Genomic DNA, 26359 nt, shown 5'->3' with positions numbered 1-26359 from the left:
ACATTCAGGTCTTTAAGTAAATTCAGGCATATTTCGTTTTAGTATTCGTTGATTTTTAATGACACCCATATATTGTTCCATATGTTTCTTTATAGCAAGCTGCCATGCAGCATTTGTGACACCCAGTGGATTTAGGCGGTTTGACAATGAAGTGTTCAAAATAACTCATGTAGTCAAGTTCATATATGCACTTACCAAAATAACCTCATTACATCCCCCTTGGATTCAGTGCTATAAAAATACACAACATGACAGGAATGGAGGGCTGGAAGTGTATGCGTCGAAATGTCTTGGCAATTATGTCTGCCTCCTCGTATGTCAAGTTGGACAACATTTACAAGTGCTATCACTGTTAGACGTGGTACGGCTCCTTGTGCAGAAGGGCTGCGGGGCTTCTCATTGTGAAGGACTATCTTCCTTAGCCAGCTTCAGCTCCAAGACCATGGCGGAAATGGCTCCAACTGACCCCACTAAAATGGGGAAAGGCCGGGCAATTGCAGTGTTGACATCGGGTGGTGATGCCCAGGGTAAGTGATGGAGATTCAGGATACGACTTGTTTGGAGTTCAGAAGATTGTTTGTGGAAAGTCAGGGTTTGATGAACAGATTTAAAGACAGATGACAAAAATACAAAACGCAGATATTTTAAATCAATATCTACTCCTTTTTTGTTGCAAGAAATTGAAAGTATTTCATGAAGTAAGGCTAATTTTCCATTGACATTTCACTTGATTTTACTTCTGACCTTCTTCTTGCTGGAGCATACAAGGCTGCAGTGTCTTCCACAGAGTTTTTCTAGCTTTAATGAATTCTCCCAGACATCCTCAACGGGCATTTGTCCACACTGACTCATTTATTCACCCCAGAAAGTCTCAATTCAGCCTTACGCGAAGTACTTATTTTGCTCATCTCTCTGTGACACAGGATTTATTTTTCTCGCTAATTATAGTATCATGACCTCTCTGACATGTGTTATTAAAGCTCTGAAGTAAAATGAGTCAGCGACCCCACTCTTCTCTGTTCTTGTAACGTAAAGCGCCTGCAAAGTCAATCTATCCACATCTTGCCCTTTAAGTGACCCTTGAGTAATGAGAGCGCAGCAACTGCTTTCACATAAAATTTCAACAATATTACCTTCTTTATTTCTATAAGTTAGAGAAATCTAAGGCTTGTTACACAAAAAGTCAGCCGAGATTTTCTTGGGAATACACATGAAAAAAAGTCTTCATCTATCAAAAATTCCTAATTCAATAAAAGCTCGACTTTATTATGGGCCAGAGTAATCCCAGCTATACATTTTGGGCACGAGGCAAGATGGGTTCTGTTGATTTATTGACAAGAAAGCTCAGAGCCGTCAATTAAGCTTACATTGATGTTTTCAGTGAAAGGAAGCCAAAGTAGCTGGAGAAATACATGCAAGCGAGGGCAAAGTGTTCAAACTTCATGGTGAAAAGTCCATCTAACGTATTTTTCGGACTATAAGCCGCTACTTTTTCCCTCATTTTGCATCCTGCGGCCTATACTAGTAGTCCAGTGCGGCTTAGTTGTTGATTTATTTGGGTTAATTAGTAACCATTTATTGGACAGTGGCATCATCAGAAAGTCATAAGACTGTCATAATTAAGAAATGACACTATGATTTGCATCACTGAATGCTTATGAAAGACTAATTCCATCTTTTACATCCATTCAAAAGTGAGATAATTTGCCAATGACACTAAACGACATGTGTTATAAGCAATAATTAATGCTCATGACAGTGTCATGTCATAATTATGATTGTCATATGACAGTCTTATGATGCTACTGTCATATAAAATGTTAACAAACACCATAAATAGCAATTAATGAAACCACTGGAACAATAACTGAAGGAATCATTAGCACTGAACATGAATTTTGATTGTTATTTAATGCTGCAACGCATGCTAGGAGGCATGTCGCACGACAACAGTGTTGACAGCAGGTTATAATAATAATAATAATACATTTTATTTGCAGAGCGCTTTTACCAATGCTCAAAGACGCTTTACAGTAGGAACAGAAACAGCAAACAACGTGGACAGAACAAAACAAGTTAAAAGCTAGTTTAAAAATGTGAGTTTTTAACAGTTTTTTGAATGTGGGAAGGTCTGAACATGAACGAATGGGTTTTGGGAGTGAGTTCCAAAGGGAGGGGGCGGCAGCAGAGGTTGACTGTCTCCCCCAAGGGAGCAGTGATGGCCAAATGAAGTTTTTTGCAGGGATGGCCAAATGAAGCTTTTTGAAGCAATGAAGCTTTACAGCCAATTGGTTCAAAGATTCATTGTTCTGCAACACATGCTTGGAGGCATGTTGGACAACAACAGTGTTGACAGCAGGTGTCAGCAGAGGTTGACTGTCTCCCCCAAGGGAGCAGTGATGGTCAAATGAAGCTTTTTGAAGCAATAAAGCTTTACAGCCAATTGGTTCAAAACTTCATGGTGCTGCAACTCATGCTAGGAGGCATGCTGGAACGACAACAGTGTTGACAGCAGATGTCCGCAGGGGTTGACTGCCATCCCCAAGGGAGCAGTGATGGTCAAATGAAGGTTTTTGAAGTAATGAAGCTTTACAGCCAATTGGTTCAAAGCTTCATGGTGCTGCAACGCATACTAGGAGGCATGTTGGATGACAAGCGTTGACAGCAGGTGTCAGCAGAGGTTGACTACCACCCCCAACGGAGCAGTGATGGCCAAATGAAGCTTTTTGAAGCAATGAAGCTTTACAGCCAATTGGTTCAAAGCTTCCTGGTGCTGCAATGCATACTAGGAGGCATGTTGCACGACAACAGTGTTGACAGCAGGTGTCAGCAGAGGTTGACTGTCTCCCCCAAGGGAGCAGTGATGGCCGAATGAAGTTTTTTGCAGTGATGGCCAAATGAACCTTTTTGAAGCAATGAAGCTTTACAGCCAATTGGTTCAAAGATTCATTGTTCTGCAACACATGCTTGGAGGCATGTTGGACGACAACAGTGTTGACAGCAGGTGTCAGCAGAGGTTGACTGTCTCTCCCAAGGGAGCAGTGATGGCCAAATGAAGTTTTTTGAAGCAATGAAGCTTTGCAGCCAATTGGTTCAGCAGGTGTCAGCAGAGGTTGACTGTCTCCCTCAAGAGAGCAGTGATGGCCAAATGAAGCTTTTTGAAGCAATAAAGCTTTACAGCCAATTGGTTCAAAACTTCATGGTGCTGCAACTCATGCTAGGAGGCATGTTGGAACGACAACAGTCTTGACAGCAGATGTCAGCAGAGGTTGACTGCCATCCCCAAGGGAGCAGTGATGGCCAAATGAAGCTTTTTGAAGTAATGAAGCTTTACAGCCAATTGGTTCAAAGTTTCATGGTGTTGCAATGCATACTAGGAGGCATGTTGGATGACAAGTGTTGACAGCAGATGTCAGCAGAGGTTGACTGCCATCCCCAAGGGAGCAGTGATGGCCAAATGAAGCTTTTTTAAGCAATGAAGCTTTACAGCCAATTGGTTCAAAGCTTTATGGTGCTGCAACGCATACTAGGAGGCATGTTGGACAACAACAGTGTTTACAGTAGGTGGCAGCAGAGGTTGACTGTCTGCCCCAAGGGAGCAGTGATGGCCAAATGAAGCTTTTTGAAGCAATGAAGCTTTACAGCCAATTGGTTCAAAGCTTCATGGTGCTGCAACGCATACTAGGAGGCATGTTGGACAACAACAGTGTTTACAGTAGGTGGCAGCAGAGGTTGACTGTCTCCCCCAAGGGAGCAGTGATGGCCAAATGAAGCTTTTTGAAGCAATGAAGCTTTACAGCCAATTGGTTCAAAGTTTCATGGTGCTGCAAGACATACTAAGAGGCATGTTGGATGACAACAGTGTTGACAGCAGGTGTCATCAGAGGTTGACTGTCTCCCCCAAGGGAGCAGTGATGGCCAAATGAAGCTTTTTGAAGCAATGAAGCTTTACAGCCAATTGGTTCAAAGCTTCATGGCGCTGCAATGCATACTAGGAGGCATGTTGGACAACAACAGTGTTTACAGTAGGTGGCAGCAGAGGTTGACTGTCTCCCCCAAGGGAGCAGTGATGGCCAAATGAAGCTTTTTGAAGCAATGAAGCTTTACAGCCAATTGGTTCAAAGCTTCATGGTGCTGCAAGACATACTACGAGGCATGTTGGATGACAACAGTGTTGACAGCAGGTGTCAGCAGAGGTTGACTGTCTCCCCCAAGGGAGCAGTGATGGCCAAATGAAGCTTTTTGAAGCAATGAAGCTTTACAGCCAATTAGTTCAAAGCCTAATGGTGCTGCAACGCATACTAGGAGGCATGTTGGATGACAACAGTGTTGACAGCAGGTGTCAGCAGAGTTTGACTGTCTCCCCCAAGGGAGCTATGGTGGCCAAATGAAGCTTTCTGAAGCAATGAAGCTTTACAGCCAATTAGTTCAAAGCTTAATAGTGCTGCAACACATGCTAGGAGGCATGATAGACGACAACAGTGCTGACAGAAGGTTTCAGCAGAGGTTGATTGTCTCACCTAAGGGAGCGGTGATGGCCAAGTGAGGCTTTTTGAAGCTTTGCAGCCAATTGGTTCAAAGCTTCATGGTGGTTTATTTGGTCTTATGACAGTCTTATGACGCTGCTGTCAAATAAAGTGTTACCGGTTAATATCTTTTGTAGGGCTATCAAACAATTAAAATTTTTAATCGAGTTAATCACAGCTTAAAAATTAATTAATCATAATTAATCGCAATTCAAACCATCTATAAAATATGCCATATTTTTCTGTAAATTATTGTTGAATGGAAAGATAAGACAAGACGGATATATACATTCAACATACTGTCCATAAGTACTGTATTTGTTTATTATAACAATAAATCAACAAGATGGCATTAACATTAACATTCTGTTAAAGCGATCCATGGATAGAAAGAGTTGTAGTTGTTTAAAGATAAATGTTAGTACAAGTTATAGAAATTTTATATTAAAACCCCTCTTAATATTTTCGTTTTAATAAAATTTGTAAAATTTTCAATCAAAAAATAAACTAGTAGCTCGCCATTGTTGATGTCAATAATTACACAATGCTCAGAGTGCTTAAACCCATTAAATCCGTCGCACCCAAGCGCCACCAGAGGGCGAAGAAACACCAAAAAACACAAGTAATAAGTGCACATGACACTGTGCTGTCATTTTAATCTGTTTGAGCGGGGCATGTGCGTTAATTGCGTCAAATATTTTAACGTGATTAATTTTAAAAATTAATTGCCGCCCGTTAACGCGATAATTTTGACAGCCCTAATCTTTTGGTATAAATATACCATAATACAATGAGGACAGCTGCGGCTTATAGTGCAGTGCGGCTTATCTATGAACAAATGTTGTTTCCGTGCCAATTTGGTGGGTGGCGGCTTATAGTCCGAAAATTACGGTAGTTAAAACGCATTTTATTATTTTAACCGTCACTCTACATTGCTGCTTTAGATGAATGAAGAAACAATGATGATTCTTTGATAAATAATGTGCCCAGTGCACGTCTCTTATGTTATCCAAAGCTAGTACACAAACAAATATGAAAATCAAAATCTATGTTACTGAACATGACTACTGTACACACTGTGTTCTTCAGGCATGAATGCAGCTGTGAGGGCCACAGTTCGGATGGGACTGTACACTGGAGCCAAAGTCTTTTTTGTCCATGAGGTAAAATCTACTTGATCGTATTTTAAATGATTGCTCATTGTTATGATTTAAAGCAACTGTCAAAAACTGGTCCTATAGCAATCAAATGTTGGAGCCCAGACTCAAACCCACCCAGCGTCATGTTAAGAGAAACAAAAACACTGAACTCATGTTCACTCAAAGAGTTGTAAGGCAACAATGTGCTCTTCCATTCTTTTTACTTATTGACAGGGTTACCAGGGACTAGTAGATGGTGGAGACAACATCCGCCCTGCTACGTGGGAAAGTGTATCCATGATGTTGCAGCTGGTGAGGAAACCCCCCAAATCCCATTTTAATATATTGTACAATTTTCTAAGCACTATTTTTAACCTGTGAACATCAGGTCACACGCTAACCTTTTGGTGAGTAATCCTAGCAAAGCTTTAGCCTCGACAGTGTAATTCTGTACGTCAACGAAATGGGCATTTAAATGTCAGGGTTCATTAAGCAGTGAATCACTTGTGGAGTTTGGAATGAACCCTTTGCCATGCTTCCTGCTTGGTCCTGCTGTTGACTATGAGACATTCCTCAGGGTGGAACTGTTATCGGGAGCGCCCGCTGTCAGGACTTCCGCTCAAGGGAGGGTCGTACCAAAGCGGCCTATAATTTGGTCAAACTGGGCATCACCAATCTTTGTGTCATTGGAGGTGATGGCAGTCTCACAGGTGCCAACCAGTTCAGGACTGAATGGAGCGGGCTACTGGCAGATTTAATGAAAGCTGGTGAGGTTTCTATGACCTCCAAATGACACTCTCATTGGTTATACTACTGATTGAACATTTCTGAGACCTCTACCATTTTAACCTGTACTCAGGTAAGATTACGGCAAATGAAGCAAAGGCATCCTCCCACCTCAACATTGTCGGAATGGTGGGTTCTATTGACAATGACTTCTGCGGAACTGATATGACCATCGGCACAGACTCTGCCCTGCATCGCATCATGGAGATAGTGGATGCCATTGCTACCACAGCACAGAGGTAGACTTCATATAGTTTATACAGTATATCATACGATGTGTGTCAAAAAATTCCAGGACATGAGATGGGTGGATGTTTCTAAGGGTGTGAATTGCCAAGATCATGATGGTACGATACGTTATCAATTCATTGGCCACATATACAATATTTGCCAATGTTTCAAAGTCTGACACATTATGATTTCAGTTTCCAATCAATTTATTTTGATATTATGTACAAATTTAAGGCAACTCAGTGGTTAAGTGATTAGCCCGTCTACCTCAAGGTTCTGAGATTAAAGGTTCAAGCCCAGGCTCTGGCGTTCCTGTGTGGAGTTTGCATGTTCTCCCCATGCCTGTGTGGGTTTTCCCCAGTTTACTTTCACATCTCAAAACATGCCTGCTAGGCTAATTGGAGACTACAAATTGTCCCTTGGTATGAGTGTGTGCATGAATGGTTGCTTGTCTCCTTGTGCCCTGCAATTGGCTGGCTACCAATTCAAGGTGTGTACTGCCTCCTATCTACAGTTGGCTGGGATAGGCTCCAGCACCCCCGCAACATGAGGATAAGTAGTATGGAAGATGAATGAATGTACACATTTAACACAGTGATTTACATTTCAATTAAAGCAATTAAAAATGAAAATACAAAGCAATTTTATTGATGATATGTTAAGTTTTTGTTGCTGAGACATTTCAAAAATTAGATTAAAAATCGGCTTATTTAAACAATGTTAGTGATGAATGTTTTTTAGGGGGTTGGGGCAATTTGATTGGATCGTTGCTTAAACAGTCTACAGTGGTACTTCGACATACGGTCACTTCGACACACGATCTTTTCGACACCCGACGCAAAATTTGACTCGCCATTTGTTTCTATATTCGACGACATGCTCGAAATATGACGATTTATGACAGCCCGCAGTTTTTTTGGTTTGCCGGAAGACGGACGCACAGCGGATTTTCACTGGCTTCAAGAAGGTTAGTAAAGGAGCTGAAAAAATGAAAACCATTGAAATGATAGAAAAATATGAGCATTGCGTGCGCATCCGTGAACTGGCTCAACATTATGGCCGTAGAGTGTCGATCTCGACGGTCCTCCTCCGACCTCTGCCAGTCTTTATAAGTTCAGGTGAAAATTATTATTGTGGTAACATCGCCAAAGAAATCCCTAGCTTTGACAGGTTTCTAATAATTTATTTCATCATCTTGGGCAACACAACACACCTACTGTCCGCTGCAGTTGACACCAGAAACAAAACATTAAGAGAGACACAAAACATTAAGAGAGAAAGTAAAATAGAACCACACTCACTATCTCACCGTCACGTCACCCACGCGATGCGTTCAGGTACAGCAAAAAACGTCCGTCACATTAGAACCGGATTCGTTACATTATTACAGGAATTATTAGTATGTTATTATTCCACTTTTTATTTATAATTTATTTGTTTTGCTATGTGTAATTGCCATTTATAATAGTACGAGCAGTATTTATTTAAAAATGTAGTGTTGGTTTTCTGGCTGTGGAACGAATTAATTGAAATATAATGTATTCTTGTGGGAAAATCCTGCTTTTACAAACAAGGTCCTGGTTCGAATATACTGCGTATGTAGATGTACCACTGTATGTGTATTGATCCAAATCGATATATTGTTGCACCCTTATTTTTAACTAAAGGTGTACATTGGCAATTTCATAACTATAAGATAGGATACGATATTTGCCAACATCCTAAATCTACCACAATCTCGATTCTATTCAAAGGATCGATCGATGTACTAATTGATGTATCGTTACAGCCTTAGTTTTTTCCTCTTGGCTAAATGGGATCATCATAGGACATGTTTTGAAGTGTTGGAGAAAATCAAGATGGCCATGATGAAGCATCCCTCCAATAGTGCATACTGTGGCAGAGAATCTGGGGAAAGTGCCTTAGTCACTAGGAGGATTTTTACTTTAACTTTGAGAAATACATACAGTATTTTGTCTCATCCAGTCCTGGAAGTTTTCTGACACACCTCGGTTTACACCTTACACCACCATACATGGAGGGTTATGAGATACTAAGAAGCTCTTTAACAAAATTGTGTCCCTATTCAGTCACCAAAGGACATTCATCCTGGAGGTGATGGGCAGACATTGTGGGTGAGTCCAGCCTGTGTGTAACTCAGCTGAGCAAAAGTGGTGATTATAGTCAAAGCTTGCAAATGTGATGTGCAGTAGGTCACATTCTGTGGCATCAAGTAAATTTTCTAAAATACTATTAAATTACACCAAAGCTATCATGTCAATATCAATGCACAGATTTACACAAAAATGCCTTATAAATCGATTAACTCTGTTTTATCAGTTAGGTGATGGCATTAAAAGGTTCATTTCATTTATGTTTAAATTGGCTGGAGTTGTAGCATGCTTAAAATGTCGCTAGTTTTATGATTTAAAAAATTATTCTCTCCATTTAGAAATACATGCTTATTCAGTGGACTGAGAATATGCTCATTAAAACATTGCTTCAACAACAATGCTCATGTATATTATAACATTAACTGATTTCCATTGATGCCTACTGAAACGCTTTTGCAGAGTGAAGTTTTTGTTCAGTGGGACTAATCCATCCTTATCTCAAAGGGAGTTCAGAGGGTCAAAGCATAGTGACGGCAAAATAAGCGGGAAAAAAGAACTTACTATACGACAACATAGACACGTCAATAACGAATTTTTGATTACAAAAGTTTGAACCTTTTTTCAAATGGGAAAATATGAATGTGGAATCAGAAAAAAAATTCAACCCTATTCACATTTGCTCAACTTCAACAGCACATTTAGTGGTAAATAAGGGAAAGAATGAAAATCTGCATGCACACTGGGAACGACAATGTTTTACTGTTGTCCAAAACGTTTTAGTGGTAATCTTAATGGAAGTCAAGTGTTTCTGCAACTGCAAACCAGACCCAAGCTCTTAACCTCTAACTCGCAGTTACCTGGCTTTGGTGACTGCTCTGGCATGTGCTGCCGACTGGGTGTTCATTCCAGAAATGCCCCCAGAAAAGGACTGGGAGGATCATATGTGCAGACGACTGACTCAGGTAAACTTGATTTGATCCTGCACAAATGAATAATTCTTCAAAATAATGTTTGATAATTACTTTTTTTTACTGCTTCTCCTAGCAAAGGCAGCTTGGCAACCGCTTGCATATCATCATTGTCGCAGAAGGAGCAATAGACCTCAGTGGCCAACCCATCAGCTGTGACTACGTCAAGCAGGTCAGTGATATCATTCTTTCAAGAGACATGTTTTAATTTGAGAAATTAACTCCTGCTCATGAATTCAACATATTTTTTTTCAGCTGGTTACAAAAAGGCTTGGCTTTGATACTCGTACCACAGTTTTGGGCCATGTGCAGAGAGGCGGAACCCCCTCTGCCTTTGACAGAATCCTGGTACTTATCCATTACCTAATAAACTATGCAAGATGTCTAAAATGTTATCATAAAATATTACTTGTTGGCTTCTCTTCTCATCTGCGATTTTTCAGGCTAGCAGGATGGGTATGCAGGCAGTGATGGCCTTATTAGAGGCCACACCCGAAACTCCTGCCAGTGTAGTTAGCTTGTCAGGAAACATGGCTGTCAGGCTGCCTCTGATGGAATGTGTCCAAGTGGTAGGTCAACACAATATTTACACAACAAGCATTATCTGTGCTACAGTAGATACATTAAAAATTAACTCATTGGCTGCCATTACATGTCCAGTCCATTTGTATTGGGAGGCTATAGAGTAACGTTTTGAAAAAAAAAAAAAAAATTCTAAAAGTAGTATTCCCACACCATAGTTTTTACCTTTACTTGAGTAGATTTGTGAAGACGAAATGCTACTCTTACTCCACTACTTTGGGCTACAATACATTCGTTACATATTTCCTCTTTATTCTACATATGAGATTTGACTTTATTTTTGCCAGAGACGCCCACAGTGGCTCTATCAGTTTCACCAATGAGATGTCGCAACAATAATCACATAACTCCATAATCAAAGTAACAATACAATCACATGACCACACACAGGCTTGCAGTCGAATGTCCTATGATCACGTCTTTAAAGAAAAAACTCTTTCTTTCACATAAGTATACTTGAAACGCCATCAACATTACTCGAAAGGGCGGATTTCAACCTCTCTTGCAGTTTTTAATTTACACCGATAGACCATGGAAAACTGGAGATATGATCAGTTTTATTTCATGGTAGGAAATATGTTTTCGCCACTAGAGGGCACTCATGCTCTTTGGATGGGTGACGTTTCATTTCTGTAGATTTTTGTAGTCGGAATTTGATTATTTGTGTGTGTGTTTTTGTTTTTGTTTGTTTGTTTGTTTGTCTATTAATAATAATGTCTAATGTCATGTCATGTAGTAAGTTACAGTACTCTATATTAATAACATTTCATATATATGAAGTTGTCCTGAGAAAAAAAATACCATACCAAAAATCAGAACTTGTAAGCAGTTAATCATTAGTTGAGTACTACTGTATTCTTTTCACCGAAAACTTTTTTACTTGGATTTGAGTACTGCTACTCTTTCTACCTACCTCTGGTCACCACGATCAATGACAGTGAATGAGTTGAGAAAATGACATGGGGAAAAAACATCAAATATACTTATTCTATTATTAGTGTGGCCTTCAGAAACACTTTATAGTAAGAAAATCAAAACAAATGACTGCAATAATATGGTTGAAAAAGTGTGCAAATGCTCTCACAACTGAGATATGGCACGGTTGTGTCTAGTGGGCTTTTTATGACATATTTTGTGCCAAGACGAGCTAATATTTGGTGTTCTTTTATGGTAAGCAGTGCCAGGTTGGGACCAAACATTTTAGAACGATGGCGAAAAAGTTCAAACTTAGTTTTACCAAACCACAGCATAATCTCTGACACACTTGTGGGGAAATCGGTTATGGTTCAGTGAAACCAGGGTTTAAACTATTAATTAAAATTCACAAAATTATGCAACACTGCTCACCACCATATAAACATGTACAGTGGAATGAAAAAGTATCTGAACCTTTTGTAATATCTCACATTTCAGCATAAAATCACCATCAAATACGATCTGATCTTTGTCAAAATCACACAGATGAAAATAATAATAATAAAAAAATACAGTTTCTCCTTTAAATAAAACCACCCCAACATTTATAGGTCTTCATATTTTAATGAGGATAGCATGCCAACAATGACAGAAGGGGGAAAAATAAGTAAGTGAACCCTCTGCCTAAGGAGACTTAAAGAGCAATTGAAACCAATTTTGACCAAACATTTTAAGTCAGCTGTGTGCCCAATCACTGATGAGTGGTTTAAAGCTGCCCTGCCCACTATAAAACACACACCTGGTAAGAAATGTCTTGATGATGTCTGATGTGCATCATGGCTCAGTCAGTAGAGCTGTCTGAAGACGTGCAATCAAGGATTGTTGATTTGTATAAAGCTGGGAAAGGATACAAAACCATATCTAAAAGTCTGGACGTTCATCAATCAACGGTCAGAGAAGTTGTCTACAAATGGAGAGAGTTTGGCACTGTTGCTTCTCTCCCAAGGAGTGGCCGTCCACCAAAGATAACGCTAAGAGTTCAGCGCAGAATACTCAGAGAGGTAAAAAGAACCGTAGAGTGTCTGTTAAAGACTTACAGAAATCACTGGCACAGTCCAATATCTGAGCACACATCAATTATACTGTATGTAAAACTGTGGCCAAGAATAATTTTCATGGGAGGGCTCCACGGAGGAAGCCACTGCTGTCTAAAAAAAAAACATTGTTGCTCGTTTAATGTTCACAGAAAGGCACTTAGACACTCCACAGAAGTTTTGGCAAAATATTTTGTGGACTAATAAAATAAAGTTCAATTGTTTGGGAGTAACACGTAACGTCATGTGTGGAGAAAAAATGGAACTGCTCACCAACTCAACACCTCATCCCCACCGTGAAGCATGGTGGAGGGAGAATCATGATTTGGGGCTGTTTTGCTGCCTCAGGGCCTGGACAACAGGCAATCATTAATGGAAGAATGAATTCAAAAGTTTATCAGGATGTTTTGCAGGAAAACCTGAGGCTATCTGTCAGACAGTTGAAGCTAAAAAGAGGATGGATGCTGCAACAAGAAAATAATCAAAAAGTACAGAAGTACATCAACTTCAGAATAGTTTCAGAAGAACAAAATACACGTTCGGGAGTGGCCAAGTCAAAGTCCAGACTTGAACCCCATTGAGATGATGTGGCATGACCTAAAGACAGCGATTCCTGCCAGACATCCCAGGAATCTGACTGAACTACAGCAGTTTTGTAGAGAAGAATGGGCCAAGATTAGTCCTAATCGATGTGCCAGACTGACCTGCATTTACAGGAAGCATCTGGTTGAAGTTATTGCTGCCAAAGGGGGGGCACAAACTATTAAATGTAATGGCTCACTCACTTATTTTCCCCCCGTCTGTCATTGTTTGCATACTACTCATTAAAATATGAAAAACCATAAATGTTTGGGTGGTTTTAGTTAAAGCATGCACTGTTTTTTCATCTGTGTGATTTTGACAACGATCAGATCACATTTGATGGTGATTTTATGCAGAAATGCCAAAAATTCCACAAGGTTTAGATACTTTTTCCTTGTATAACTCCAGTACAGCTATTAAATCCTAGTGGAATCTTCATTATATGGAGCTTTTTGTCTTCAGAAGGAAATAGGTCCAAAGATAAGGTTTAGGTAATGATGAAAAAACTAAAAAGAGCCTTGGTTAGCAAAATTCCTTCAGGGATTTTTAAGTCCATTTATAATGAGTTTGAATTTGAGTTTTGTGATTTTTGGTTAATTTTTAACCAACCACATCTAAGTTTCAGAAACCACATCATTTCTGTTGTTCCCATTTTTTAATGTTTTATATCACAAAAGCCTGACATTTAAACATATGTAATCTCACATTCATAGACAAAAGACGTCACCAAAGCAATGGCTGAAAAAAGGTTTGAGGATGCAGTGAAGCTCAGGGGAAAGTATGTCATCCACTTTTGAGATCTACATTTAGAAATTACTGATTGTTGCATTATGTTCTCAATGTCTGCATATCTCTGCGATTTTTTGAAAACAGGAGCTTCGAGAACAACTGGAATGCCTATAAAATGCTGTCTCACATTCATCCTCCAGATACGAAGGCAAGACCTTGATCAAAATTTTATGTCACCCACTTGATTTTGCATATCTAACAAGACATATTTTTGACTTTCAACATAACAGAGTAATATCAACATAGCAGTATTAAATGTGGGAGCCCCATGTGCCGGAATGAATGCTGCAGTTCGTTCAGTTGTCAGAACTGGACTCCTTCAAGGTCACCAGATGCTAGCTGTGCATGATGGATTTGATGGTTTAGCCAATGGTCAGGTAAGTTTTTGTCAGAAACATATAGTTGCATGCATTGTGTATGCAGTGTATATGAGAAATATTTAGCAAAAGTGCTTTTCCCTGCACAGATTGAGCCAATTGGCTGGACTGGAGTGGCTGGATGGGTAGGAAAGGGTGGCTCTCTCCTTGGTACAAAAAGGTAAGACAGCAATATTTATTCATCCTAAATGGACATTAAGTCCCATTATGAGTGAACTCTGTGATTTGATCCTGTGTCTTTGTGAAGAACCCTGCCAGGTAAGCACTTGGAGGAAATAAGTGTGAACATCGCGAAGTTCAACATTCATGGTATTGTCCTTGTCGGAGGATTTGAGGTGGGTGGCAGAACAGTTATTTAACTGACGCTTCTTGTAGACTGTTATATTGAATGATCCGTGATATAGAAATCAACTTGTCCTAACTGATAAAACTCTATTTTATTTCTTTTGTTCTTTACATAGGCATTTGTTGGCGCTCTGGAGATGGTGGAGGCGAGACAGAAGTTTGAAGAATTCTGCGTCCCTTTTGTCGTCATTCCTGCAACTGTGTCCAACAATGTTCCCGGTTCTGCCTTCAGTATTGGCGCAGACACGGCGCTTAACACAATAACCTCGGTATAGTTCTTTACACACAAGAGGATAGATGAGCAAACATTTAACATTGTCATAATGCCTTGTCCTCTCCTATTTATTCCTTTTAGTCATGTGACTTGATTAAGCAATCAGCAGCCGGCACCAAGCGAAGAGTGTTCATTGTTGAGACCATGGGGGGATACTGTGGATACCTGGCAACCATGGCTGGTTTAGCCGCTGGAGCTGATAACGCTTACATCTATGAAGAGCCTTTCGGCATTAAGGACCTGAAGGTCTGTCTAAATTAAGACTAATTAATCTGTTCATGTTAAATTCAAGGTTCATAAAAGATCCCCCCTTGAAATTTTTTAATTCAATTCAATTCAGTTCAATTTTATTTGTATAGCCCTGGATCACAACAAGGTTGTCTCAAAGGGCTTTGCAGAGGCAATATGATACACAATCAGAAACAGCAAATGAAGCAACAAAGATGAATAAATACAGTTTAAGTCCTGGGTATCGCCCATCCTTAGACCCTCCATGTCGGCAAGGAAAAACTACAAAAGCTCCAGTCTTTGGGAGAAAATGAGAAACCTTGGGGAGTACCACAGTCAGGAGAGATCCACTCCCAGGACGGATAGACAGAAAGCCCCAGGACTGCTAATGGGAATTAGCAGGCAAAGTTACAGTCCGTAAAGATGCAGTGGAGTAAAGGAACAAGAAGAGGTCCATCTAGCCAGATGAGACGGGGGTAGCAACGAGGACGTCCATCCAGCCAGGGGTCCGGACAGTAAGGAGGCTGCAGCTGAAAAATAGCCCCTCCCCAGAGGGGAGAAGGGAAAGGAGACACCGGGTGACTAGTGATGAAGAGACTAGACAACTAGATATTAACATTGGTAAATAGAAATGAAGTAAGACAAGTGCTAGGTAGAGTGAAAAGAAGGAGATAGAACTCAGAGGCTGCACTTCCCCCAGCATTATAGCTTTTAGTGCAGCGTAGACTAAACTGTGAGTCTACTCCGCCTTCAACTAGCCTGACCATAAGCTTTGTCGAATAGGAACGTTTTTAATCAAATCTTAAATGTGCAGACTGTCTCGGCTTCTTTAATATTAGCTGGAGGCTGATTCCATAAAACAGGGGCTTGGTGGCTAAAGGCTCTAGCTCCGACAGTACTTTTAGAAACCCTGGGAACTACCAGTAGACCTGCATTCTGAGAGCGGAGTGTTCTGTTGGGGCGGTATGGAACCAGAGCATCGGTGAGATAAGATGGCCCCAAACCATTAATGGTCTTAAATGTAAGAAGGAGGATTTTAAATTTAATTCTAAACTCGACTGAAAGCCAGTGAAGGGCCTGGAGCACAGGGGTGATGTGCTCTCTTCTATTGTTTCCTGTTAAAAGTCTTGCTGCTGCGTTTTGGACCAGCTGAAGACCTTTTAGAGAACTTTTAGAACAAGCTGCAAGTAGGGAGTTACAGTAATCCAATCTCGATGTAACAAACGCGTGAATTAATTTTTCTGCATCGCTTTTAGATAAAATATTTATAATTTTGGCTATTTTGCGCAGGTGAAAGAAGGCCGTTCTGCAGGTTTGTTTAATATGAGCTTTAAACGATAAGTCAGGGTCGAATAAAACTCCTAGCTTTTTAACTGTGGTGCTGGAGGCTACACTTACATTGTCCAGAGTGACTATCTGGCCAGCTATAGAGTCTCTCACACTTTTCGGGCCTATTATATGGACTTCTGTCTTTTCAGGGTTAAGTAGGAGATAGTTAGTGCTCATCCAGGTATTTATATCTCGGACACAGGTGCTTAGTTTGTCGACTTGCCTGATCTGCTCAGGTTTAATTGATAAATACAGTTGTGTGTCGTCAGCCTAACAATGAAATTAATGCCATGTTTTTTTGATGATATTACCAAGAGGAAGCATATACAGCGTAAACAAGATGGGCCTGAGGACCGATCCTTGCGGCACACCATAACTAACTCTAGAGTACAGTGATGATTGCTGGTTTACATTGACAAACTGGTACCTATTCGATAAATATGATTTAAACCAGCAGAGGGCTGCTTCTCTAATGCCTATGTCACATTCTAGTCTCTGCAATAGGATATTATGGTCGATTGTGTCAAAGGCTGCACTCAGGTCCAACAGAACCAGGATCGAGACTAATCCAACGTCAGCGGCTAGTAACAAGTCATTAGTTACTTTGACTAATGCAGTTTTAGTGCTATGATGAGCTCGAAATAAAGACAAGGGAAAAAAAAAATCAAAACACAAAAGTCTCATGAAAGCCATGCATTACGGTAATGAAGGACATTTACTAAAGCTATCTTAAAAAAGGCAGAATACTATGATGACTCAGTATTTTTTTATCAACAGTTTGAGCTCCCTAATATTTGATTTACAGTAAATATATATTAATTAATGTCTAAAAACTTGTGTTACACAATATGGTCATGATCACCTATGGTGGGGAAAAAGGCATATATAAATACCTAAACCTAACTATTAACAATGTCAAAAAAGGTCAAACCATCTTACCTTGTAGCCACCTGTTGTCTTGCCTTCTTTGTGGTGCATTATGGGTCAGAATAACATTATTTAAAAAAATAAATAAATAAAACATTTAAAAAATTTAAAAAGAAAAGGAAAGGAAACACTGTGATTACGATTGGACTATGAAAACAGTGCAACAATAATGAAAGCTGCATGCTTGGATATTGATTTTCCTTAAATATTTTTTAATACAAAGTAAGAAACCATTATATCATATCATAATCTACTAAATTATTTCACTCTAAACAAATTCATATATTCATGAAATTGAATATTTATGATGCTGTATTGATGTGAAAACATCAAAGCTTTTCGTGGACGCATTACAGTAATAAATTTACGACTAATATTAGTTGAAAAACACACATAATACTATTTTGGTAACAAATTGTGGACTGGGCCACATAATAGACCATAGACTTCATAATGATATTGACAGGACACAAGGCGCGGGGCCGATTAATAGGGGGCCTATCTCCGTCTAAGCTGACCGAGTGGAAACACAGACAAAGAGCTTTTTATGTTGAAAATTATTTTGAGTAAATGCTTCAATCCCTTAATTCTTTATAAATACGGACATAAAACAGTCTCGATTCTTGGTTAAAAGCAAAAAATAAATAAGGCAGTTAGCTTTTATTTTTTTACGTAAATATGTCGAATGTGATGCTAGCCTGTTAGCCCATGTGGCAGCTCCCTTAGTACAACAAAGAGCTTTTTGTGTTGAAATCCTTGTGAATAAATGCTTAAACCTCTGAATTCTTTATAGATATGAACGTAAAACAGTCTCGATTCTTGATTTATTTTACGTAAATATGTCAAATATGCTGCTAGTCCTTCAGTCACTGTGGCTTCGCCTTACCACAACAAAGAGCTTTTTACGTTGAAATTCTTGCGAATTCATGCTTAAATCCCTGAATTCTTTCTAGATATGGACGTAAAGCAGTCTTGATTCTTGGTTAAAAGCAACAAAAAAAAAAAAAAAAACGGGCAGTTAGCATTTATTTTACATAAATATGTCGAATGTGATGCTAGTCTGTTACCCAATGTGGCGGCCCCCTTAGTACAACAAAGAGCTTTTTGCGTTGAAATTCTTGTGCATAAATGCTTAAATCTCTTAATACTTTATAGATTAGGACGTAAAACAATCTTAATTCTTGGTTAAAAGCAAAAAAACGTGCAGTTAGCATTTATTTTATGTAAATATTGCCAACTATGACGCCAATGCTGCAGCAGCTAATTTATTTTTATTCACGTTTCAAAATGCATGTATGGTACGAAAAATATAATAATTACCTTGAATCCTCCGACAAATCACTCCTAAGACAATCCTTCCTGTTTTTATGCGGTACAGCTTTCGTACTTTTTTAACCTAAATCCGGTGTTAGATTGCTCGTGTGTGACGGTTGTGACCCGTCAATATATTTATGAAGTCTATGTAATAGACAACCGTCTTACAACTAAAAATGAACTATTTCAGGTTGTCAGACTGACAATATCCCTAAAATCTTCAAAGACATAGTTTAGGTTAATGTCATGAGTGCTTCTTTTGTTTCATTTTGGTGAAAAGTCCATAAAAATAACGGAAAATTTCATGCGTCGTGACCATCAGGGAAAAAAAGCATAGAGAGTTTTTTTGTTTGTTTTTTTGTCTGGTAAAATACAGTATACATACATTTGTTTTCTTTTCTAACATCCTTATGCACGAACTTGTTTTCTCTCAACTTCCTTTTAGATGAACGTGGAGCATCTGACAGAGAAGATGAAGACAACAGTGAAGAGAGGACTTGTTCTGAGGTTTGAATGTGTTATGACGGCAAGCCGTTAATGTGGATCCAAAAACACAGACCAGGAGATCAATAGAACAATTGTTTGTGTTTAATTAGTATAACAAAGGGCGCACGCTAGAAAACGCGGATATAACAAGTACAACTGAGGACGCACGCTAGAAAACGCGGATATAACAAGTACAACTGAGGACGCACGCTAGAAAACGCGGATATAACAAGTACAACTTAGGACGCACGCTAGAAAACGCGGATATAACAAGTACAACTTAGGACGCACGCTAGAAAACGCGGATATAACAAGTACAACTTAGGACACACGCTAGAAAACGCGGATATAACAAGTATAACTAAAAGAGCACCCAAGATGGCGTGAATATAACAGAGTACAAAATCCTAACTACAAAAACCAGAAGAGCACAAAAGTAAATAAGATCAAACCAGAACACGACCGAAGAACGTCGGAAGGCACCGAGGATGACGATGAGCACACAGCGGTAAGCAAGGCAGGAACAAGCATATGCAATAGTCCGACACTCGCAGACGGTGACAGGAATCCTTAAATAGTGAGCGCTCCTAATGCGCCACAGGTGTGCGGCCACGGCCCCGCCCATCCAGCTGAATCAGATGCTGGAAAGAAAAAAACAACTGAGAAGGCATACAGATATGACAGAACCCCCCCCTCAACGGACGCCCCCTGGCGGACCACCTGGTTTAGAGGGATGAAGGGAGTGGAAATCCCGCAAAAGCGATGGATCGAGGATCCAGGAGCGGGGGACCCATTGGCGCTCCTCAGGGCCATAACCTTCCCAGTCGACCAGGTACTGCACCCCCCTTCCCCGCCTCCTAGAATCGAGAATAGTACGCACCGTATATACCGGCCCACCGTCAACCACGCGAGGGGCAGGAGGAGGCACTGGTGGAGGGTTCAGGGGGCTAGTGGAGACCGGCTTGAGCAGAGACACGTGGAAGACTGGGTGGATCTTCATTGAACCGGGAAGCTGTAGCCTGACCGCGACGGGGTTCACCACAGAGTCCACAGCAAAAGGGCCCACGAACCTAGGGCCCAACTTCTTGGAAGTCCCAGCAAGGTTCAAATCCCGCGTTGATAACCAGACCATCTGGCCCGGACGATAGACCGGAGCGGGTCTTCTGTGGCGGTCAGCAATCAGGCGGTTGCGGGCTGCAGTGCGGACTAGTGCAGCCCTAGCGTCCCTCCAGACTCTATGGGCCCTCCGCAGGTGCACTTGGACGGACGGCACGACGACCTCGGCTTCCTGAGAAGGGAACAGTGGTGGTTGGAACCCGTATGCCGACATAAAAGGCGACCTCCCAGTGGCTGAGCTAATGAGGGTGTTGTGGGCATATTCCACCCAAGGCAGGTGTGAGGCCCAGGAGGCCGGATGCAGTTGGCAAACGCAACGGAGGGCAGCCTCCAGCTCCTGGTTGACCCGTTCTGTCTGTCCGTTGGACTGTGGGTGGTAGCCGGAAGACATACTTGACGTGGCCCCCAGAGCTTTGCAGAATGTTCTCCAAACCCGAGACACAAACTGGGGTCCCCTGTCAGAAACTAGGTCAGACGGAATGCCATGGGTTCGAAAAACGTGTGTTACCAGCAGGTCAGCGGTCTCCAGAGCTGAAGGCAACTTGGGGAGAGCGACGAAGTGCGCCATCTTGGAGAATCGGTCAATCACTGTCAAGATGACGGAATATCCCCTTGAGCGTGGAAGGCCAGTAATAAAATCGAGTGCAACATGGGACCAAGGACGAGATGGAACAGGCAACGGACGCAGAAGTCCTGCTGGAGCTTGATGGGCCGATTTGCCCCGAGCGCAGATGGAACACGCAGAAATGTAGTCCATGACGTCCTTTCGCATACCCGGCCACCAAAACCTCTGGGAAATGAGGAAGAACGTGCGGGACACACCCGGGTGGCAGGCAAACTTCGAGGTGTGCCCCCACTTTAGCACACCTGCACGCTGAGCGTCCGGAACAAAAAGTTTGCCAGCAGGGCAGCCTCCGGGCACCCTAACACCCCGTAGAGAGTCTTCCACTAGCCGCTCAACCTCCCATCGGAGTGCGCCGATGATCAGGTTCTCTGGAACAACAGGCTCCTCTGAAGACATTTCCTCCACCGGTTCATGAATTCTTGACAAGGCATCGGGCTTCCCGTTGCGTGATCCCGGACGGTAAGTAATCACATAGTTGAAACGTGTCAGGAACAGCGCCCAACGGGCCTGGCGTGTGTTGAGGCGCTTGGCAGCCCGGAGGTACTCCAAATTCTTATGGTCGGTGAGTATTTGGAACGGCACCTCCGTCCCCTCCAACCAGTGCCTCCATTCCTGTAAAGCCTGAACTATAGCGAGCAGCTCCCTGTTGCCGACGTCATAATTTGCCTCCGCGGGGGTGAGGCGGCGGGAGTAGAATGCGCAGGGGTGTAGTCTCTGGTCGACTGCAGACCTCTGGGATAGGATGGCCCCCACTCCGGAACTCGACGCATCAACCTCGACCACAAAAGGAAGATCTGAGTCAGGGTGAACAAGGACAGGTGAGCTAGTGAATGCCCTTTTAAGACCTACAAAAGCGGCTTCCGCCACAGAGGACCACACAAACGGGCGTTTATTAGAGGTCAACCTGGTAAGGGGCTCGGCCCTCATACTATAGTTCCGAATAAAACGCCTATAAAAATTGGCAAACCCGAGGAACCTTTGTAACTGCTTACGTGAAGTGGGGGTTGGCCAATCTGCAACTGCCTGAATTTTGGCTGGGTCAGGCCGTAATTGCCCTTTTTCGACGATGAAACCAAGAAATTGCATTGACCCGCGGTGGAACTCGCACTTCTCGGCCTTGACAAACAGCCTATTTTCCAGAAGCCTTTGGAGGACCATGCGGACATGTTGGCGGTGTTCCTGCAAGTTTCTAGAAAATATTAAGATGTCATCTAAATAAACAAAACAGAAGACATTTAGCATGTCACGAAGCACATCATTTATGAGGCTCTGGAAAACAGCGGGTGCATTAGTCAGACCAAAAGGCATGACTAGGTATTCAAAATGTCCGAGCGGGGTTTTGAAAGCGGTTTTCCACTCATCTCCATCCCGAATCCTAACCAAGTGGTAAGCGCTGCGCAAGTCTAACTTGGTATATATGGTGGCTGACTTTAACGGTGCGAAGGCCGAATCTAATAATGGCAGCGGATATTTGTTTTTAACAGTAATCTCATTAAGACCCCGGTAGTCAATGCACGGCCGAAGACCCCCATCTTTTTTGCCAACGAAAAAAAACCCCGCTCCCAACGGTGAGGACGAAGGGCGAATTAGGCCAGTTGCCAAGGAAGAGGTTATATAATCTCTCATAGCCTCCTGCTCAGGTTTAGAAATTTGATATAACCTCGAGCTAGGTAGTGGGGCATTGGGCTGCAAGTCAATGGCGCAGTCGTAAGGGCGGTGCGGAGGCAGGGTCTTAGCCTGGTCTATACTAAAAACCTGTTCGAGATCATGGTACTCGGCAGGAACATTTACTAAATTTACAGGCTCGGCAACTGTTTGGGCTTGATCCGGAAGCAGGCACGCCGAGCGTAAGCAGTGCGCGTAACAGAAGGAACTCCAAGTCACTACTTGTGTTTTAGTCCAGTCAATATTAGGGTTATGCATCTTTAGCCAGGGGAGCCCTAGCACAACCGAAGCCGATTTACATGGCATAACCAAGAAGCTACGAACCTCAAAATGGTTCCCGGACAGCTTTGTTTTAAGCGGGGGCGTTATAAACCTTACGTCCGCCAGGGGTCGCCCATCGAGATCTAGAACCTTTTTAGGAGTAGAGAGTCTTATTAATGGGCATTTAAGAGCATCAACAACACTCTGGTCTATAAAACATTCATCTGCCCCTGAATCTACTAAAGCAGTGAACCTAAAATTAACCCCCCCATGCGAAACCTCTCCCGGCAATTGCAGTCTCATTTCACCTCGAGTTTGTTTTAGTTCAATCGACTCGTTGCGAGGCAAATCATTAGACTGATTGCCATAATGTACGAACCTGGTCCCCCCTCTGGCGAGAGGAACCCCAGGGGCCGAAGATCCAGGACGACGTGAAGAGATCGCGTCACAGGCGGCAACGTGGTGTCCCGGCAAGCCACAGTAAAGACATAAGCCCGCCCTCATCCGTCTCCGCCGCTCCTCCGTAGAAAGACGACCGCTGCCGAGTTGCATTGGCTCCTCCCCCGCCAGGACCGGACTCCGCGTCGGCGTAGAGGTGGATGGTGATTCGACGAAGCCGTCTGCACGTAACGTTGCCGGACCGTACCGCGATGACGACCCACGACGGCCCCGCTGCTCCAAGGCTCGTTCCCTCTCGCGCTCCTTCAGTCGATTGTCCAACTTCACGGACAAGGAGATAAGGTCTTCCAGGCCCGAAGAATCCTCCCGGGCCGCCAACTCGTCCTTCACCGCAGACGACAGCCCCCTCCGAAAAATTCCACACAGCGCCGCCTCATCGTAACCGCACTCCGCGGCCAAAATGCGGAATTGGATGGAGTAGTCCGCCACGCTAAGCTCGCCTTGAAAAAAATCCAGCAGGCGGCTGCCTGCCTCCTTGCCTCTAACCGGGTGATCAAACACTCTCACAAACTCTGTTTTAAAAGTCTCGAATGACTGACGGATTGCGGGATTAGCGTTGCTTACCGCCATTGCCCAAGTGGCCGCTTTACCGGCGAGGAGACTCATGGTATACGCTACACGGGACCTGTCACTCGCGAACGTATATGGCTGCTGGTCAAATACAAGGGAGCACTGGTGCAGAAATTGTCGACATGCGCCGGGTTCTCCCTCGTAACGATGGGGGTGTGGCAACACTGGCTCCCGGAAAGCAGCCGGTGGAACAACCGGAGACGGGGCGGAGTGACCGGGCGCCGCGGCAGCGTTACCTACGCCACCGGACTGTGCAGGTGGGGCCATATTTTCAATTCTAGTGGTTAGCGCGGTGATCACGTTCACTAGTTCATTTAAAGATTGTTCATGCTTGCTGATCATATGACCATGACCGGCAAGCGCGTGGCGAATACCCTCAGAGTCTGTGGGATCCATGGTCGGACTATTCTGTTATGACGGCAAGCCGTTAATGTGGATCCAAAAACACAGACCAGGAGATCAATAGAACAATTGTTTGTGTTTAATTAGTATAACAAAGGGCGCACGCTAGAAAACGCGGATATAACAAGTACAACTGAGGACGCACGCTAGAAAACGCGGATATAACAAGTACAACTGAGGACGCACGCTAGAAAACGCGGATATAACAAGTACAACTTAGGACGCACGCTAGAAAACGCGGATATAACAAGTACAACTTAGGACGCACGCTAGAAAACGCGGATATAACAAGTACAACTTAGGACGCACGCTAGAAAACGCGGATATAACAAGTATAACTAAAAGAGCACCCAAGATGGCGTGAATATAACAGAGTACAAAATCCTAACTACAAAAACCAGAAGAGCACAAAAGTAAATAAGATCAAACCAGAACACGACCGAAGAACGTCGGAAGGCACCGAGGATGACGATGAGCACACAGCGGTAAGCAAGGCAGGAACAAGCATATGCAATAGTCCGACACTCGCAGACGGTGACAGGAATCCTTAAATAGTGAGCGCTCCTAATGCGCCACAGGTGTGCGGCCACGGCCCCGCCCATCCAGCTGAATCAGATGCTGGAAAGAAAAAAACAACTGAGAAGGCATACAGATATGACAGAATGCAATACTTTTACAGGTAAAATTCCCTTTAGAGACATTTCCTAGGGGTTCATTGCCGTTGTTTCTTCCACAGAAATGAGAAATGCAATGAAAACTACACTACAGATGTTCTTTTCAATCTGTACTCTGAAGAAGGAAAAGGCATTTTTGACTGTAGGAAGAATGTACTTGGTCATATGCAGCAAGTATGGCATTTTTAGTTAGACAACGGTTAAGCATTAATTATTTTTCAGTTCCATGAATATAGCAAAAACTTCATTTTTTCTTTAGGGTGGAACCCCAAGCCCCTTCGATAGGAATTTTGCAACTAAGATGGGAATCAAGTCTATCTTATGGTTGACCGACAAATTGAAGGAATGCTACCGACATGGTGAGACCAAAACACAAAATGCTAAAAAGGATAGTTTGATGACATGTCGCTTGATACGTCCGATTGCGTTTTTTACGTTACTTTATATCTGCAGGCCGTATCTTTGCCAATTCTCATGATTCCGCATGTGTGCTGGGCATGAGGAAGAGGTCTTTGATTTTCCAGCCTCTGACAGAGCTGAAAGAACAAGTCGATTTTGAGTAAGACATTTTGTTGTTTCAATCAGATTTGACAAAATCGTATTGTGTTGAACTTCCAATTGGTCGTTTTTTTCCTTCAAGGCACCGTATTCCAAAAGAACAATGGTGGATAAGGCTGAGGCCCGTCTTAAAAATCCTGGCCAAGTATGACGCCCAACTGGATACTTCCAACATGGCTGAAATGGAGCATGTCATCAAGAAGAGAGGACAAGTTCCACAATAATTTTTGCATGTTGTCAAGCTTGCCATCAGCACTCAACATGACTCCTGTGTTGGAAGTAGCTCCAGAAAATTGGAGCTCACCCAACAATATTCATGAAATGAAAATAAAGAGAGAAATACATAATCCAAATCATATTGTCGTTGTCTGACAGAAAACATTACTAAATCAATGCTAATGAACACTTTGTGTCCATTTCTACATTGCCCTGTTAAAGGTTATAGATAAAAGGCTGTGGATCAAAAATGTACAAGATCACAGTATGCATGACATCATTCACGACTGCTAACAAGCAAGTAGGTAAGTAACCAGACAACTGTAGCAACATCCCCACACACACCGGACGATCGTCTTGAGTGGCCCGCAAAAGTGTGAAGGGGTGCACGAATAATTGTCCACTAGCACATCGAGAACCCCCCGCCCCTGTCTGACGTTCCGCTCGGGGGGGTCCCTTTTACGCTCATCGCACCTGGGGCCTGTTCACATTTGTTCTTCCATTGTTACAAGTTATACTGTTGGATATGCAATACCTGTCAATGAAATTCAAGATACAGTGGGGCAAATAAGCATTTAGTCAACCACTAATTATGCAAGTTCTCCCACTTGAAAATATTAGAGAGGCCTGTAATTGTCAACATGGGTAAACCTCAACTTTGAGAGACAGAATGTGGAAAAAAACCAGAAAATCACATTGTATGATTTTTAAAGAATTTATTTGCAAATCATGGTGGAAAATAAGTATTTGGTCAATGCCAAAGTTCATCTCAATACTTTGTTATGTACGCTTAATTGACAATAACGG

General features: G+C 42.3%; 1 protein-coding gene across 1 annotated transcript; it reads left to right on the top strand.

Moving 5' to 3' along the window:
- The first annotated feature begins 316 nt into the window (after window positions 1-316).
- On the top strand, window positions 317-25683 carry pfkmb (phosphofructokinase, muscle b). Its single transcript, XM_057846382.1, has 22 exons — window positions 317-527; window positions 5616-5689; window positions 5900-5977; window positions 6243-6432; window positions 6525-6690; window positions 8773-8817; window positions 9650-9758; window positions 9841-9936; window positions 10020-10112; window positions 10208-10333; window positions 13651-13715; window positions 13811-13874; window positions 13957-14103; window positions 14193-14263; window positions 14351-14438; window positions 14565-14717; window positions 14804-14968; window positions 18966-19027; window positions 24841-24952; window positions 25038-25137; window positions 25232-25337; window positions 25419-25683. The coding sequence occupies exons 1-22, from the start codon at window positions 443-445 to the stop codon at window positions 25558-25560; spliced, it is 2337 nt and encodes a 778-aa protein (XP_057702365.1). The 5' UTR covers window positions 317-442; the 3' UTR covers window positions 25561-25683.
- Window positions 25684-26359: the final 676 nt, after the last annotated feature.

Source organism: Corythoichthys intestinalis, chromosome 9, assembly GCF_030265065.1.
Source record: "Corythoichthys intestinalis isolate RoL2023-P3 chromosome 9, ASM3026506v1, whole genome shotgun sequence".
NCBI classification, from domain to species: Eukaryota; Metazoa; Chordata; class Actinopteri; order Syngnathiformes; family Syngnathidae; genus Corythoichthys; species Corythoichthys intestinalis.
The sequence above is the reverse complement of the archived record's forward strand: the minus strand, read 5'-3'. Positions and strand labels throughout refer to the sequence as shown.